The sequence below is a fragment of the Kogia breviceps genome, chromosome 16, assembly GCF_026419965.1.
Source record: "Kogia breviceps isolate mKogBre1 chromosome 16, mKogBre1 haplotype 1, whole genome shotgun sequence".
NCBI lineage: Eukaryota > Metazoa > Chordata > Mammalia > Artiodactyla > Physeteridae > Kogia > Kogia breviceps.
The window spans coordinates 48,891,578-48,909,586 of NC_081325.1; the positions used below are offsets into that span (position 1 = coordinate 48,891,578).

An 18,009-nucleotide genomic window follows, 5' to 3' on the forward strand; every position below is an offset into this window, starting at 1 on the left:
GCCGATTTTTACAATAAATTACATATATCATATATATATGTATATATACACACACATATAGATGTGTGTGTTCATATATATATATATCCTATTAGTTCTGTTTCTATGGAGAACTCTGCTTAATGCAAAATAAGCTGTCAGGGCTTCCCTGGTGGCGCAGTGGTTGAGAGTTCGCCTGCCGATGCAGGGGACACGGGTTCGTGCCCTGGTCCGGGAAGATCCCACATGCCGCGGGGCGGCTGGGCCCGTGAGCCATGGCTGCTGAGCCTGCACGTCCCGAGCCTGTGCTCCGCAACGGGAGAGGCCACAACAGTGAGAGGCCAGCATATGGTAAAAAAAAAAAAGCTGTCAACCCTCTGTGAGGGGAAACAAATAGCATGTGTACCAACCACTAGAGCATATCCAGTGAGTGCAAGGATTTTATTTCCTCCAAGAGAAAGCCAGAGGTATCTATTTCTTATCAATACAGAGCAACAACTTAGAAGTCCCCAGTCAGAGCCTGAAACCAGAAGCTGACATATTGAGTCAGAGACCCGGTACCCCCTGGTATGCAGGTATGTTCCAGCAGTATCCTCAGTCCAAGGAAACAATATAGATACAATTACTGGCCTGAACAGCAAATTTTCCTAAAGCCAAATGGACATAATTAACATGACTTAAAATAATGAAATGGCTATTTTAACGAGCACTTAGTAACCACCAGACAATATGTGAATGCTTTAGCATTTTACTCACTGAACTTTCATGACAACGTTACGGACGAGACATTACTATCATCATCATCATCATCATCCACATAGCACTGGTGTGACAATGAGCTACAGAAGCAGGCGAAGCCCTGGCAGAGCTGGGATTGAAAGCCAGGAGGCCTGCATATAGAGCCAAGCTCTTAAACACGTCAGCAAGTTCAACAGTCTCCATGGGTCCCTTAAATGTACCTAAAATACTACCTATTAAAAACGGTGATATTAAGGCATTTTTATACCCTTCCTTTAAAACTCACTGAAAACTTTTAAAGGCAATTTAGAAAAAAAAAAAAAAAAAAAAAAAACAGAAAAACTCCATCTTAAGTGAAAGTAAAAACAGTCCGAAACTCAGACTGCCAATCAAAACATACTCATCAAAGACCGTGAAATCTCGGAGTCCTTGGGGAGTGGATACATACCTCCTCAGATCTGGAGCAATTTCCTAAAAGTGAAAATCACAGTGATGAAAGGCCTATCCAGTGAAAGCAGAGAAAGTGGTGCTAAGAGAGCAAACACACAGATGCAGCATTTTCTAGAGTCTAGCTCCATCATCCAGGGGGTCACTTAAGTGCCAGAAGTACAGGAGACTTGGTCTCCAGAGGCTCTGCTGTACAAAGGCAATTGAGGGAGGACTCTGGAAGTAACACCTTTATTTAGAGTATCTGAAATAAGAAACGCAAGACAAAGATTTGGACTCATCTAGCACATGCCCAAAACTGTTGGTGCCCCTGTCCACAATACTACCTGCCATACTGGAAACTACTGGCCCCATTCAAAGATGGGTAAAAACCAGAGAGACGCCACAAGGGAACTGTGCATGAAAGCAGCAAATATTAAAAGCCAGAGAGAAATGTAAGCAAGAGGCCAGTGAAGAACAAACACCACAGGAAGAATTACCCAAGGAAACAGATGAAGAATTTGGATAAATAACACCACTTCACAGACTCAATAATAGTTCAAACAAAAGGGTCTTGCTTTAAAAGAAAATAATATTCAGGAAAGTACAGGGCTCAAATGATAAAATACAGGATATGTGAAACAGATGAAAGTAAGTGGACAGAGTTATGAAATACTACAGAGATGATAATTAACTCCAGGAACTAAAAAATAACAAAGAATTTGACTGAAAAGATAGTAAGAAAAAATGTGGAATGGGAAAGCACAGTTAAGTGAAATAAAAATGTTAAAGGTGAAGACCACAGATACGAAAAACCAAGGAGAAACATTATACCTATCTTCAGGGTTACTAAACAGGAGGACAAATAGAAAAGACACCTTAAATATAATATTTAAATCTGAAGACATAAAAACAGAGTCTACTTCTCAGAGTTGAATGGCAGGATCCAAGAAAAACTGATACAGAATGATAAAAACCAAGAAGCAAAATTGATGAAGTTACTGAACTTCTAGCTTACTAAAAATAGTCCATGGACATCTGAACAAAAAGCATGACAAGAACAAGTGCAAAGACCAGTTTGCTTCGGCCTTCACAGTGACACCAAACACCAGATGACAGTAAAGTAGTTTCCATATTTCTGAGAAAAATAAGAATTAATACTAATTGGCTTTGATAATTACAGCTAACAATCAGAAAATAAATGCTAATAACCTAAGTTTTAAGAAGATAGTAAAACAAGAAGAGGGAAAAGAGTTAGAAATGTCACTAATTTACCCATCTTTCATAGCAACAAGTCAAAAGATGTTGTTTGAAGTTAAATTCAGTCATTAAAAAAAACACAGAATTATCAGAACTCAAAGTTTTTGATTTTTTCTCTTAACTCTCAAATGAGAGCATCACTTTGGTGAAAGGACGTTAACTTGAAAATAATAAATTCCTCTGGTTTAAACTCAGCTTCTATTTCTTCCATACATCCGAAACAAACAAAATTAACTCTATATTAGAAATACAAAGTATAACTATGATCCTATTTTTGTAAAACCATCTCTCTTTACTTGTATATACGTACACAGAGATGCTGCAAATAATGCTCACCAAATGCTAATGGGTGTGAGACTGGGAGGTGATGGGACTTTGCATGCTTTAACGTTTTAAAATGAGCAATACATCATCTTTTCAAAGAATAAAGCCATTATTCTACTTCAATAACTGCATAATCTTTCTCAAATCCCTGGGTATCATTTTGTTCTCATATCCCAGGTCTAAATCAGACACCCAAGGGTGACAGGACTTGACAGAAGAATGACCTCATGCAGGACTATATTTTAATAAATATGCTATACACCTACTAGTTTGGATCATTATCAAATCTACTGATTAGGCTCAATAAAAGGAACAACTTTTAATATAACTAGATATGCCTGGAAAAAGGATGAACTGACACATGCAGTAGGAAATTCCAAGGAGTATTCAAGATATAGCGCTAAAGTAACCAACCAACTCTTATGGAAAGACAGCCATGTACCAAGCACAGATTAGAGTCAATGACCTTTGTGGGCACTTCCAATCGTGAAAATACTTGACTTTGTGATGTGACGTCATACAACAAAGTCATGAATCTCTGTCTTATGCTGTATAAATAATAGCAGCAAGCACAACCCATACGTCTAGAACTCTACAGCTCTGAATTACTTTCATAAATATGCAGTATTTTCTTTCACCCCATAACAACTCTTGAAATGGGTAGGACAGCTGTTATCAGTTCCACTTGGCACTTGAGAAAATTAAAATTCAGAAAGAAGTCACTGGTCCAAGATCATACAGGCAAAGAATTGCAGAGCCAAGACTCGACTTTTTGTGATTCCATGTTTACTGCCCAGGCAGCTACTCTACATACATGTATAGTGGCCTAGGGGTGACAATATATTTCACTTACATCAACGGGGGCTTTCTCAACAACTATGCCTACTTAGCTCAAAATGGAAGAAAGGCTGGATTGTTGCTATTACAGTCTTTCTACCTTGTGTGAAGAAAGAGCCTTGAAACTTCATGGAAGAGAAATTTAAAGTAACCACCCTATATATGCCCATCGCTATGAAGCAAGCTTTTTGTCTGTAGGGAATGAAAGCTTTCCCAGAAAGGCCTGCTATTGTCCTCTTGCTTTCCAAATCCAAAAAGGAAAACTTACCCACTGTTAACGCTGAATGGTTTAAGGAGCTGTTCATCAGAGGTAGTCACACAGCAAAAGTCTGAACATGAACTCTGATAAGCTGGACTAATGTATATGCATGCATATGTTTTGGACACCTGCTCTAAACCAGCTGTTGAGAGCACTTGGGAAACATACTGAAACGGCTAGAAAACAATAGAGCAAAGCCAGGTTTGTGGAGTCAGGTCCACAAACATTCACAATGAGAGCAACTGCTAAAATATGTTAAAGAGCACATAGACAAGGTTTTATGCCGATATATGTGAATAGAAAATAATGGATAGCTAGGATCTTTTTAGAATTTATTTAATGTTATCTAATGGCAAATGGTAAAGTGACAAATTCAAGTGCAATGGAGTAAAAGAAAGAACTCAAAAACTGAGTAAAGAACTTAATGTGAATATATACACACATATATTTTGATATAAATATATTTATATATTGCATTTATATATTATTGATTAATTGATTGATTGGTTGAAAGAGGAGATGAAGACAGTACCTGAAAATAGACTATTGATATGGCCACAAAAGAAATTTTACAAATGCTATTTAGGCTGTTTAAATATTAGAACATAAGCAGGAAGGCACAGCATGATATTCTATGGCTCTTGGCAAGATTTTATCACCGCTGGCAAACTGGAAATGTACAAAATAGTTTTAAGAGCCATATTCAAATCCCTTTTCAATTATGTAGACGGCGACAACGCTGCATCCACTGCTGACATTCTAAAAACGTCATCTTAAAACTGACCTTGGGGGAGAGGCCACAACAGTGAGAGGCCCACGTACCACAAAAAAAAAAAAAAAAACTGACCTTGGGAATATATGTGAAATACAGAAAAGATAAATTTCCAAACTGCAAGTTTCTCTCTGAATCAGACCTTATTAAAACTAACAACACCTGATTCAAGCAGGTTTAAAAACAAGCATCAATGTACTCTTTGTTCTAAGACATCTATAACTGAAAACACAGATTGAGAAATATAAGGAACAGTAAGTAGAAAAACATAATTCATGGGGACAAACACATTAAGTGAAATACTCACTGCTCCTTCCTCTATAATGACTTCTGAACTCATGAATTATGAGCTATGAGGCACGATCATTTAGAATGAATCACACATAATATATTATACTTAATCAAGATAATATTTTCAGTCTATCCTCAGGGTAAGTATTAACACAAAGATTCTCTTTGCGATAATCTTCAGTTGTCATAAAATTAGTTACAGAGCAATGACACTGTCAAAATGTATAAACTTACAAAGCTGACACTGATCCATTCAAATATAAAAATTTAATTACAAATGAACAAAAACATAAATATAAGATCAACATCATACATAAGAAAAGGGATGAGTGCTTTCTGCATGATGAGTGAAGGTTGCCATATTTACGCAGCAATGAGTCAGGAAAATTTGAATTTACTACATTTGCCCTATTTGCCTTAAGGAGTATAGAAAATTGTTTAACGTTACATTACACATGAAATTATCAGTGGTTTGCTGGAGCTAGCTCATCTCCAGCTCATGAGAGCCAATTGTTAAATTTTAAGGAATCTTGCAAGCTCTTTGTTAAACCATTGAAACCAGCTGTAGTGGGAATATTTACACCATGGGAATTGACAAATATTACAGATCAGGCCTCCCCACCCTATGTCCTAGAGCCAGTTTACTAGCACACCACTAATCCATATACAAATAAGTACACAATACAATTAATTCTCACAAAGTAAATGCACCCATATAGGTAATACTGAGATCATAAAGAAGAACATTACCCAGAAATCTACCTTATATCATCTCTGAAGCAAAACTCCCTCTAGAGGGCTAAAAATTTTCCAGAAACAAATACTACAAAGGAGAAATTTTAGCAAGGAAAAAAGGAAAGCTTTTTTTTTTTTTTTATGATTCCACATACATGTAAAATCATACAGTATTTGCCTTTGTCTTTATTTCACTTAGTATAATGCCTTCAAGATCCATCCATGTTGTCCCAAATGGTAGGAGTTCCTCATTTTTTATGCCTGAATAATACTCCACTGTGTATATATACCACATCTTATTTATCTTTTCATCTGTTGACAGGTTGTTTCCATGTCTTGGCTACTATAAATAATGCTGCAAAGATCATGGGGGTACAGGTATCTCTTCAAGTTAGTTTTTTCATTACCTTTGGATATACTCCCAGAAGTGGAACTGCTGGATCATATGGTAGTTCTGTTTTTAATTTTTTGAGGATCTTCCATAATGTTTTCCATAGTGGCTGCACCAATTTACAGTCCCACCAACCAGCGCACAAGGATTCCCTTTTCTCCACATCCATGTCAGGATTATCTCTTACCTTTTTAATTGTGGCCATTCTAACAAGCGTGAGGTGATATGTCATTTCTCTGATGACTAGTGATATTGAGCATCTTTTTATGTTCCTGGCCTTTCAGATATCTTCTTTGGAGAAATGTCTATTCAGACTTAGGACCATTATTTTATTCAGTTATTTGGGGGGTTTTGCTATTGAGTAGTACGAGCACCTTCTATTTGGGGATATTAACCCCTTATCAGATACACAGTTTGCAAATATTTTTTTTCCCATTCTGTAGGTTGTCTTTTCATTTTGTTGATGGTTTCCTTTGATGTGAAGAAATAGCTTGATGTAGTCCCACTTGTTTATTTTTTATTTTGTTGCTTGTACTTTAGGTGTCATATCCGAAACATCATTACCAAGACCTATGTCAAGAAGCTTTGTTCCTGTACTTTCTTGTAGTCGTTTCATGGTATCAGGTCTTACATTTAAGTCTTTAACCTATGTTGACTTAAGTTTTGTAAGTGGTGTAAGATATGAATCCAATTTCATTCTTTCATACATGTATATCCAATTATCCCAGTAAGATTTATTGAAGAGACTGTCTTTTCTCCATTGAGTATTCTTCGCTCCCTTGTCAAATATTAGTTGACCATATATGTTTGGGTTTATTTCTGGGTTCTCAATTCTGTTCCATTGGTCTATTTGTTGGGTTTTTTTCTACCAGTACCATAATGTTTTGATGACTATAACTTTATAGTATAGCTTGAAATCAGAAAGTGTGATGTGACATCTCCCGTTTTTTGCTTCTCAGAATTTCTTTGGCTATTCAAGGTTGTCTGTGGTTCCACAGGTATTTTAGCAATGTTTTTTCCTACTTCTGTAAAATACATAATTGGAATCTTGATATGGATTGCACTGAATCTATAGATGGATTTCAGTCATACTAACATTTTAACAATATTAATTCTTCTAATCCATGAACATGAGGTACTTCTCCATTTATCTGTGTTTTCTTTTATTTCTTTCATCAATGTCCTGTAGCTTTCAGCATAGAGATCTCCTAAAATTTATTCCTAAGTATTTTATTGTGTTTGATGCTACTGTAAATTGAATCAATTTATTCCTTTGTCAGAAACTTTGTTGTTAGCATATAGAAACGCTACTGATTTTTGTTGTGTTGATTTTGTATCTTGCAACTTTACTGAATTCATTAATCATACCTATCAGTTTTTTTGGTTGAGTCTTTAAAATTTTCTATATATAAAATCACACCAGGCTTCCCTGGTGGCGCAGTGGTTGAGAGTCCGCCTGCCGACGCGGGGGACACGGGTTCGTGCCCCAGTCCGGGAGGATCCCGCGTGCCGCGGAGCGGATGCGCCCATGAGCCATGGCTGCTGGGCCTGCGCGTCTGGGGCCTGTGCTCCGCAATGGGAGAGGCCGCAGCAGTGAGAGGCCCACGTACCGCAAAAAAAAATAAAATAAAATAAAAATCACACCATCTGCAAATAAAGACAATTTTACATCTTCCTCTGCAATTCTGATAACTTTTCTTTTTCTTACATGATTGCTCTAGCTAGGACTTCCAGTACTATGTTGAATAGAAGTGGTGAGAGTGTACACTCTTGTCTTGTTCTCGATCTTAGAGGAAAAGCTTTTGTACTTCCACCATTGAGTATATTAGCTGTGGGCTTGTCACATATGTCCTTTATTATGTTGAGATATGTTCCTTCTAGGCCTAACTTGTTAAGACTTTTTTATCATGAATGGATGCTGAATTGGAAGAAGCCAATTTCAAGTGAAAGATATAATCTGGAAAATCATTTCTAAGTATCTGTGAAGGTAGGCTGGCAGAAAAAGACATGATGTACATTTATTTGAATGTAGCAGGAGCAATGAGGGAAGAAAAATATGAAACTGTATGTGTTGTGCAGCTATATAAAGAGTTATGAGGCACATGCCTCTGTACTAGACTTTAAGAATAGAGATGGTTTAACATATTGTCATTTTCTTAGTATTAATTTGTGATGTTTATACTATGACCAGTATGAAGTACACGAAAAGTTCAAATAAATACTACAAAGTGATAGCCAGCACTTGATTACTGTTGAAATTCCCAAGATTTTTTTACCCTCTAATTTACACCAGTACTTGTGAAAAACCAAAGTTAAAAGCCTTTCATAATCATCCTATGCCCGTGATGAAAGCCAAGACTACAGGTGCAAAGAGGACAGCATTTGACAGCAATCATATTCCATACAGCACTAGGATTAGGATTATGCTTGTGGTAGGAATTGATACATATTAAACAAAATCTGGCTTTTTTTTTTGTCCCAGTGATCAGTTGTATCAAGTGGTTTTCCATTTTTTAATTATCATCTGAAAGTTGATTCTTAAACCAGCTTCAGTTCTGGTAACTGATGACAGCTAGACTTGCACAAAGAAGGGTTGCCTCTTTATAATTTTTTTTATATTTAAGGGTTTAAAAATAAAAATTACACTTTATAGATAGATGAATGTCTCTAACCGTTGACCTCTGGCTCACAGTCAGACAAAGAAGTGCTCTAATGAGAATAACTGCCCAAAATTAATGTTCAAAATAGGACTGCCACTGCAATTATACAGTTTGACTAACCAACCTTTATTGTTTTCCTCTTCATATGGATATTCATTCATCCATTTGTTTCCAGAGTCACATTGATCCTGCAAGAAAAGCACACACACAAAAAAACAAATAATTAGAACCAATAAGGGGTTAATATCCAAAATATATAAACAGCTCATACAACTCAACATCAAAAAATAACCCAATTAAAAAATGGGCAGAAGATCTGAATAGACATTTTTCCTAAGAGGACATGCAGATGGCCAACAGGCACATGAAAAGATGCTCAACTTTGCTAATCACCAGGGAAATGCATATCAAAACCACAATGAAATATCACCTCACACCTGTCAGAATGACTATCATTAAAACACAAATGACAAATGTTGGCAAGGATGTGGAGAAAAGGGAACCCTCGCACACTGTCGGTGGGAAGGTAAGTTGGTGCAGCCACTGTGGAAAACAGCATGGAGGTTCCCTAAAAAGCTAAAAATAGAACTATCATATGACCCAGTAATTCCACTCCTGGATATATATCTAAAAAAAAAAAAAAAAAAAAAAAAACACTAATTCAAAAAGATACATGAACCCCAATGTTCATAGCAGCATTATTTACAATTGCTAAGATATGGAAGCAACCTAAGTGTCCAACAACAGATGAATGGATAAAGAAGATGTGGTATACATATATAATGGAATACTACTCAGCCATAAAGAATGGAATTTTGTCATTTGTAACAACATGGATGGACTCGGAGGCTATTACACTAAGTGAAATAAATCAAACAGAGAAAGACTATATGATATCACTTACATGTGCAATCTAAATAATACAACAACCTAGTGAAGCTAACAAAAAAGAAGCAGACTCACAGATAAAGAGAACAAACTAGTGGTTACCAGTGGGGAGAGGGAAGTAGGGAGAGGCAACGTAGGAGTGGGGGAGTAAGAGGTACAAACTATTATGTATACAATTAGCTACAAGGATATGTTGTAGAATGCAGGGAAAATAGCCAATATGTTATAACTATAAATGGATTGTAACCTTTAAAAATTGTGAATCACTATATTCTACACCTGGAACTTAAATAATATCGTACATCAACTATACTTCAATTTTTAAAAATGAGAAAACAGTTCCACATGTTGGTAACATTCTTCCACTGGAGGAAAGAAAAAGAAAACCTTAATTCGGCAATTTTTGAAGCTCTTGATTAGTGGAGTGACACAATAAAAATAAATAGCTGATGAACAGTTTTGTTTTTGCTTCCTCTTTAGCAGCCACGCGAAGGGCAAAATGGAGAAATGAAGAAACACGGGCAGAAACTCCAGCTATGACACTATGACAGATCCTGGGCACAAGATATGAAAATCTGTATAAAGATAAGGGAGGGAGGGGAGAAAAAGAAAGGCATGCAACAGGGAGAGGAGGCTGGGGAGAAAAATGGCAGAAACTGCTTTAGAAGTAAATTTAATATAAGAAAGAGAAGTCACAAATGTTCCGGCTGGGGCAGTTGGCTCTATTATTCTTAGCAACTAAGAGATTGTTAAAGGAATGCTGTTTTCCCTCTTTATAGTTGATGCAAATGTGCAGAACAACTGACATGAATACTTTTGGGTGGCTCCATGTTAGCCAATACCCAAGTAACTTTTTAAAAACTGATCTATGTCACTCCTTAAAAATTAAACAAATACCAAGTAAATATTTATGTGATTTCTAAAAGTTTCCAAATCCCCAACACCATTTGGATTTCACCAAATAGAATTAAATATTGCTGGATTGGAGAGTTCTGATTACAAGACACCATTTGCCCCATTTGGATAGATCTTAAAAGTACTCCTATTTATTCTCTCTCAGTATTATGTAACTTGCTTCAGAATTTCCATTTCATGAGGCAAATTTTCTTTGGCATTCAGTTAAGCCAGCTTATTAGGCACGGTTGACTTTTTTTTTTTTTCATTTGGAATTACACTCAAGAGGGGACATGCCCTGGAGTTCTTCGCAGCACCCATTCTGTGCCAATGTCTACACGGGCAGTATCCAGCCAGGTCTCCTTTGTATGTGTTTCCATACATTTGAACAGATAAGAGTTCACTCACTCATAAAGCCTTAAATGAAATGTACCAGAATGTACATGTTCCATGGGCTTAGCCTGTAAAATGAAGTGGTCTTTCATTTTATTCCAGTTTTAATCCAATCAATTGATCAGTCAATGACTCTCCCTCCCTCCCTCCTTCCATCTCTCCCTCTATGTCTATATTGATATAGATATGTCTCTTATCTCTCAAAACATATCCCCTAATATATAGTACAGCTTTCACCACTACTAGAAATGCCACTAAGAAGCAATGGAACATAAATACAATATTTTAATATGACAGTGGTGAAATATTTTCTTGAAATTCAGAGGATAATTCTTCTATTCTACATTATGAAACCATAATAGGGAACCCCTTGAAAGAACTAAAAAGTCATCTAAAACACCATGTTCTTATCAAAATAAGTCTTGCCCTTTCTATTCTTCAAAATATATCTAAATCCATCAGTTCCCACTTCTCAGCAGAATGTACCAGGTATTTCAAAACCGGTTTCCATCTTACATTCTGGTTCTATAATTTTTTTTTCACACTTTAATAAACCATGAGAATTTTTACATGACATGCAACTTATTAATGCTTCTCTCTACATTCAGAATACTCCATTGTAGGGATACAGTATTATTTACTCCCTCATTTTTGTCTACTAGTTTATGATTTTTTACTATTACCGATAACACACATCCTTCTACATAAATCTTGGACACAAGGACCTCTGCTAGCCTGGAAGATGCCTTTGGACAACTAGAAAGGATGCCCTCTCTGGGAAGACACAGACAGACTCTAACCAGGAGGTGGGGCCTGGCCAGGGAAGCCTAGTGTAGATTTCCACCACTGACCCCCAGCCAAGCAGCCATATCCTACACCGCTGTACTTAGCTGCCCTATCTGCACCTTTAATTGCCTTAATTGCCTTCGAATATAGTTATATAAGTATAATTACTGATCATAATAATATGAACTTTTTTCACTCTTTCAAAATATATTACCCAAATTGCTTTTTATACAGACTACATCAATTTATATTCCCACCAGAAGAAGCTGTACCTGCTAACCTAGTTCTATTACCATCTATTGTCCAATATACAGCCCACTGCCCAGCAGACTTTAGGAGATAAAATAAAGGTTTGTCAAATGAATAAGAGAAGCTAATGATAAAAACAAAAGAAAAATAAACTCCCCTTTATATCAATTGTGTGGATATTTCTTAACCAAGTAACTAGGGCCTTAATTATATAATTTGTATTTTTTGATGCAATTAAGCTACAGGCCACAATAAACATTACATTTTGTGAACTATACATAACACAACATCACACACTTTTACAGAATTGGGGGATTTACCAAGTATCCTAATGATAATATTTGTTCTGAAAGTAGTTCTGTGAGTTGAGCACATGAGCATTTCAGGATCCATTTGACAATGACGATCAGAGGTTAATTTCCTATGCAACAAGTCAGATAATGGCGGGGTCCTTTTAAAACCCCTGAGTTAGTCCCAAATGTTAGTGGACGGCTCTTTGTAGTATATCTCTGTAACTACCTATCATTTAAATGTACACCTCAATATGTTTTAAACCTGGGGACAGCTTGGTACAATGCTAACTTCTGTTTTCCATTCAGTTGAAGCTGTTCAGAGGGCACTCAAGGTCATCTTTTGCTCTGTAGCACCCACCCCACAGGAAACAAAGACACAGTTTAGGATTGAGAAGACCTGTGCCTAGTTTCACCTCTGTCATCTATTGGCTGTGTGACCTTAAAAACCTCAATCAACCTCTCTGAGGCCCAACTTCCTTCTCCACAGAAGCAAGGATAATACCTCTTTTACCTACCCCATATACCCTAACTGAAGTAATGTCTATACAACAATCTGCACTAACATATGCACGTAAGAATTGTCACTCTTCAATCAGTGGACAGATATTAAACAGGAAAACAACAGAATTTCCCCAAATTAAGACCACAAGATAGAATAGAGGAAGCTCCAATTTTATTCATGCCAAGGGACCTTTGGGTTGTTCCCCAAATCCCCATCAAAACCAAACCATGACATAAAACAGGAAATTGGCACATTTCCAATAACAGTTATTATCTCATCAATTTCCCAATTAAAAGATTATTTAACTCTGCCAAACAGGTTTGTGAAATTATCCAGTAAATCTTCCCTAAGTACCGATGTTTAAAGGGCACTGTCCTCATTCAACAACTCATCACACGTGTTTTGGTCCTCACTTTCCTGGCTCCAAAAATGATTATCAATTGTCAGGTGAAGAAAAGCAAAGGGTTAGTCAGTCACTTACTGCAATACGAAAAACATGAGAAATAACAAAAGGCATAAAATATTGTATTTCAGAAAGAATTTTAGATTTACTTTTAAACAAAAATATTGCTGCCTGGAACCACTGGTAAATACTGGTTTGTTTTTCTTTTGGTGGAGAGCCTGGAGAAATTCTACTTATACCTGTTTCTCTCTTCAGTAGCTATACGCAATAGAGAATGATTGTCTAAATTCTTCACTTTCTAATTCTTGTTTTCTTCCCTAAAATTTCCACTTGGTCAGCCAGCTTCCGTAAGAATTCAAAGAGAGTATCCTGGATAACAGGAATGACCTTGGCCAGAATGGAAGTGGATGCTATCCTCCTTAATGAATAAGGAGTTACTTCGGAATAACTACCTCAGAGTACAGGCATTACATTACCCTCTAGCAACAGGCTGCTGGCTCTTCATCACATCTTAAATGATCTATTATGTTCTCAATCTTTTTTTTTTTTTTTTTTTTTTTTTTTTTTGCGGTATGCGGGCCTCTCACTGTTGTGGCCTCTCCCGTTGTGGAGCACAGGCTCCAGACGCGCAGGCTCAGCGGCCATGGCTCACGGGCCCAGCCGCTCCGCGGCATGTGGGATCCTCCCGGACCGGGGCACGAACCCGCGTCCCCTGCATCGGCAGGCGGACTCTCAACCACTGCGCCACCAGGGAAGCCCTATGTTCTCAATCTTTAAAGGCTAGTGTTTAACACGTTCAAAATACTTCAGGACCCGTAAGTACACTTGTTGCTGGTTCCTCTGATAATCCCTTTATGTATCTTTAAACAGAGACACAGAAACACATTTTTAAAGTGTTTACAGACATCTGACTAGTTAGGGTATACCACTCTGCCTAATTTAGTTTGCTCTGTTTCAAATAATTGAACCCCGATGCCGGTATAGCAATCCCATTTGGAATTCCGTCTTCTGGATTCAACTTTACAAATCACTACTTAATTAGATGTGATCTTGTGTTTTCAAGTGCTGATTTAAAAAAAAAAAAAAAAAAGCCAAGTAATAAAGGTGTAATATACTTATTCAATTCAGTTACCACAACTTTTAAAGCTGATTAGGGAACTCACAGGCAGGCCTGTGCATTTCAGTCTGAGATATTATATAACAGGGTCCATGTTGGCCTTACTTCTGTATCAAGGTTTCTGATATATGTTGCCTTTTCTTGTTGAAAGTTATTTCTGTTTCATCTGTCGTGGTGAGTTATCTTGGGAACTAAAAATGTTTGAAGGTTAATCTAAATATTTCAGGAGATAAATGCAAATCTAAGCGCTACATTTTCATAACTATTTTGACTTAAAATGAAAAGAGACACTAAAGACACAAAGCAGTAAGCTTGTTGCTAGGTGACAGGTGACACCTACAGTATCTCTTCTGAACCTGTACAGCATGAGACATCTTACTGCTGAGAAAAGACACACGGATTTCCATGGCACACACATCATTCTCTGTAGAGAAGCAAACTAATGTTCACGTATTTTTAAATATAGGCCACAGGTAGTCAGGAAATTACATCTATATGAATAAGTGATTCTCAATAAATAGAAAAGGATAGCTCTTTATTTTCCATTTTGAGTATATGTGGCTCTATAAATAACATCTACATATGAAATACATATAATTTTCATGACTCGTGAGTAAAGATTAAAGAGTGATAATTCTTTGTATCCCACTTCGGAATTTTCACACTTTTAATAGAAATCACTTCAACTAGGGTAGGCAGAATCCATAGAGAAAGCATTATCCTGATAAAAAAGGAGCCCAATTTGTATTAAATTTATTAATACAAGAACATCATAGCAAAAAGCTGATGAATACAAAAAGAAAAGCACAGGGGCTTCCCTGGTGGCGCAGTGGTTGAGAATCCGCCTGCCGATGCAGGAGACACGGGTTCGTGCCCTGGTCCGGGAAGATCCCACATGCCGCGGAGCAACTAAGCCCGTGAGCCATGGCCGCTGAGCCTGTGCGTCCGGAGCCTGTGCTCCGCAACGGGAGAGGCCACAACAGTGAGAGGCCCGCATACCGCAAAAAAAAAAAAAAAAAGAAAAGCACAGAAAGCCTCAATGTAGATTATTTCCTGGACATATTTTATAATTACACGCCTACTTTGTAGCATTACCTCCCTTCCTTGAGACAAAAACCCAGGCACCAAGTTCCACCCCCGCTCTTTACTCATCAGGCAATCCAAATGATGATATGGAAACGCCAAGGACGCTTTTATGCCCAGAACTGGGACCTCACATGAATGAATGGTATGTTCCACTCCCATAAGAAAAGTGGTACTGATGGTCACGAAAAAGATCCAGGCAAGAACGCCAGACAGAATGAACACCAGCTTTAACATTTGGGGTCATATAACTTGGGGCAGGTTGCTTCACTTTATGTACTCCCTTTCCCGAATTTATGAAACTGATAACATAAAACCTTGTGGGGTGCACTGAAAAGGAGAATGTAGACAATGTATCTACCACACTACCTGGCACATATTAGTTACTCAGCAAATGTCAGTACCGCCCCTACTCCCTACATTTATAATCAAGTGTCCAATCTCCTATTTCCACTTAAACTTTCCCGAGAACTAGGAACTAGCAATGACCTACTCTGGCCCAAGTTACACTTCCTCGATACCACCTTCAACCATGAGAGTGTGTCTCTTATATAGGAAGATCCTGGGAATACAAAGACAGGATCTCCACTCTAGGGTGTCACAGTACAGTGTCTATAATGCACCCATTTAGAGAGTTGAGTGATGTAACAGCTAACAGAAATAGGAGAAAGGAAATTCAACTCATATCCCATAACAATCCCCTTGGAACTCTGTTAGTTACATAGAAATCATTTGAAAATTCTCCATTTACAAAACTGTTTCTCTGAAATTATGTTTCCACCCAGGAATTCTTCACGATTAAGAAAAACAGACCATACAGAAAGGGCAAACTTTAAGAACTAAGGTCCCATGTGGAGTAAGGTGTGCTCTGCACAATCACTTAAGAACAGAGTTCTCCTCTGAGGGAGGAGGCGGGGCCAAAGCACACTGACGTGGAAATTACCCTCTCGATCTGTTTGCGGCTTCCGTTACGCCCCATCATTCTGCGCAGACAGAGAACAAATAAACCCTTAAAAAAAAAAAAAGCAACCATAGCAAATGAATTAAGTCTTTCTTTTACACATATTGTGCTCAATATAATGGTTTGAAAAGTAATGTATGCTATGCTCGTCTTCCAGTGTAATTGCCATTTTACTGGGACTGCGTAGTCAAAAATCTGATTTGTATTGCAAAGGACTGACAAGATGATTAAATCTTGTCTTCGTATGTCTAATTTATGTGATTTAGATTGCAACACAAATATGAGCATGTGCAATTTGTACTTGCATGGAAAGCTACTGCATATAACACTACGTTCTGCCAAGAGTAACTTGGCCACACACTAGTCTGCATTGCCACGTGGGGGACCCTAACATCCTTCCCCTAACCCTCTCTGTCAAGATGTGTCTAAAACATCATGCCAAAGATGTTAAAAATCTCTGGCGTTTTTAAGAGGCTGGTAGGAGAAATGGAGTCACAGGGTACCCAGCTACTTATTAATCTCCAGTTCACTTCCCAGCACTTTCTATAAATATAATGTGGTTGTGTTAAATATAATGTGGTTGTGTGATTTATACATAGAAAAGCAAACTTCAAGTTTTGAAAACAAATGAAAATAAAATCACGGTAAACACACATTTGGTACCACTTATAAATGCATAATTCACACAGTTAAGAACTTCTTCACTACTTTACTTCAATGGGTGTTATCTGAACATAACTGGCTGTATATATTATTGGATAATTAAAAGTTTATACACTAAAGAGCTATGACATAGTCAAGAAAAATAAATGCCTCAGGTTTCCCTGGTGGCGCAGTGGTTGAGAACCCACCCACCAATGCAGGGCACATGGGTTCGAGCCCTGGTCTGAGAAGATCCCACATGCCGCGGAGCAACTAAGCCCCTATGCCACAACTACCGAGCCTGTGCTCTCGAACCCGCGAGCTACAACTACTGAGCCCACAAGCCACAACTACTGGAGCCCGTGAACCTAGAGCCTGTGCTCCACAACACGAGAAGCCACCGCAATGAGAAACCCGCACACCGCAAGAAAGAGTAGCCCCCGCCCGCCGCAACTAGAGAAAGCCCACACGCAGCAACAAAGACCCAACGCAGCCAAAAATAAATAAATTTATTAAAAATATAAATAAATAAGTGCCTCATTCAGTATACATATTTGGCTTTCCTATTAATTATTGCTCTCTATGTTTAGCTTGCCAATGCTAAGCAAGATAAATCCCACTCAAATGCATAGTAAACTGTTTGCGTAGGTAGGGAGTAAATTTATTTTCTAGTCCATCACTACAATAGTTGATTAAAATATGTTGCTCTTATCCAGTTTTGAATTAATTCATGTGAAATAAAACAAATATTTATTAAATCGTAGGGAAAACATTCCATCAAACTATAAAACCTGAGTAGAAAAACAAATGGCACACAATTACAGTTGACATTTAAATGAAATTTGCAATCTCGAAATATTTAACAAGAATTAGAAAACATTAGACTTGAGGTATTTTTAGGATACTTTTATGTTCAATCTCTTCACGTATCTGGACGCAAAGAAGTTTTAACACAGGCAGATTTTAAAATATAATTTGAAGATGGATCAATGAAGTAAATAGATTTGTTTCAGTGACATTTTGACATAATGATACAGAAACAAGAGGGTTTATTTGATATTTTTAATGAAAATCTTGGCTTACTGAACGATAGTTTTGACCAGCTGAACTCATTAATCTAGTGTGC

The 18,009-nt window shown here is 37.4% G+C and overlaps 1 protein-coding gene across 7 annotated transcripts in view; it reads right to left on the bottom strand.

Annotated features, from left to right (window-relative positions):
* The window catches only part of KLF12 (KLF transcription factor 12), a 479,922-nt gene that overhangs the window by 329,126 nt on the left and 132,787 nt on the right, over positions 1 to 18,009 (bottom strand). For all 7 annotated transcript variants that reach the window (XM_067016247.1, XM_067016246.1, XM_059042250.2 and 4 more), the window contains exon 2: positions 8,797 to 8,860. In XM_067016247.1, the coding sequence (XP_066872348.1) occupies positions 8,797 to 8,829 (33 nt within the window). In that variant the 5' untranslated portion in view covers positions 8,830 to 8,860. The remainder of the gene's footprint in view (positions 1 to 8,796; positions 8,861 to 18,009) is intronic.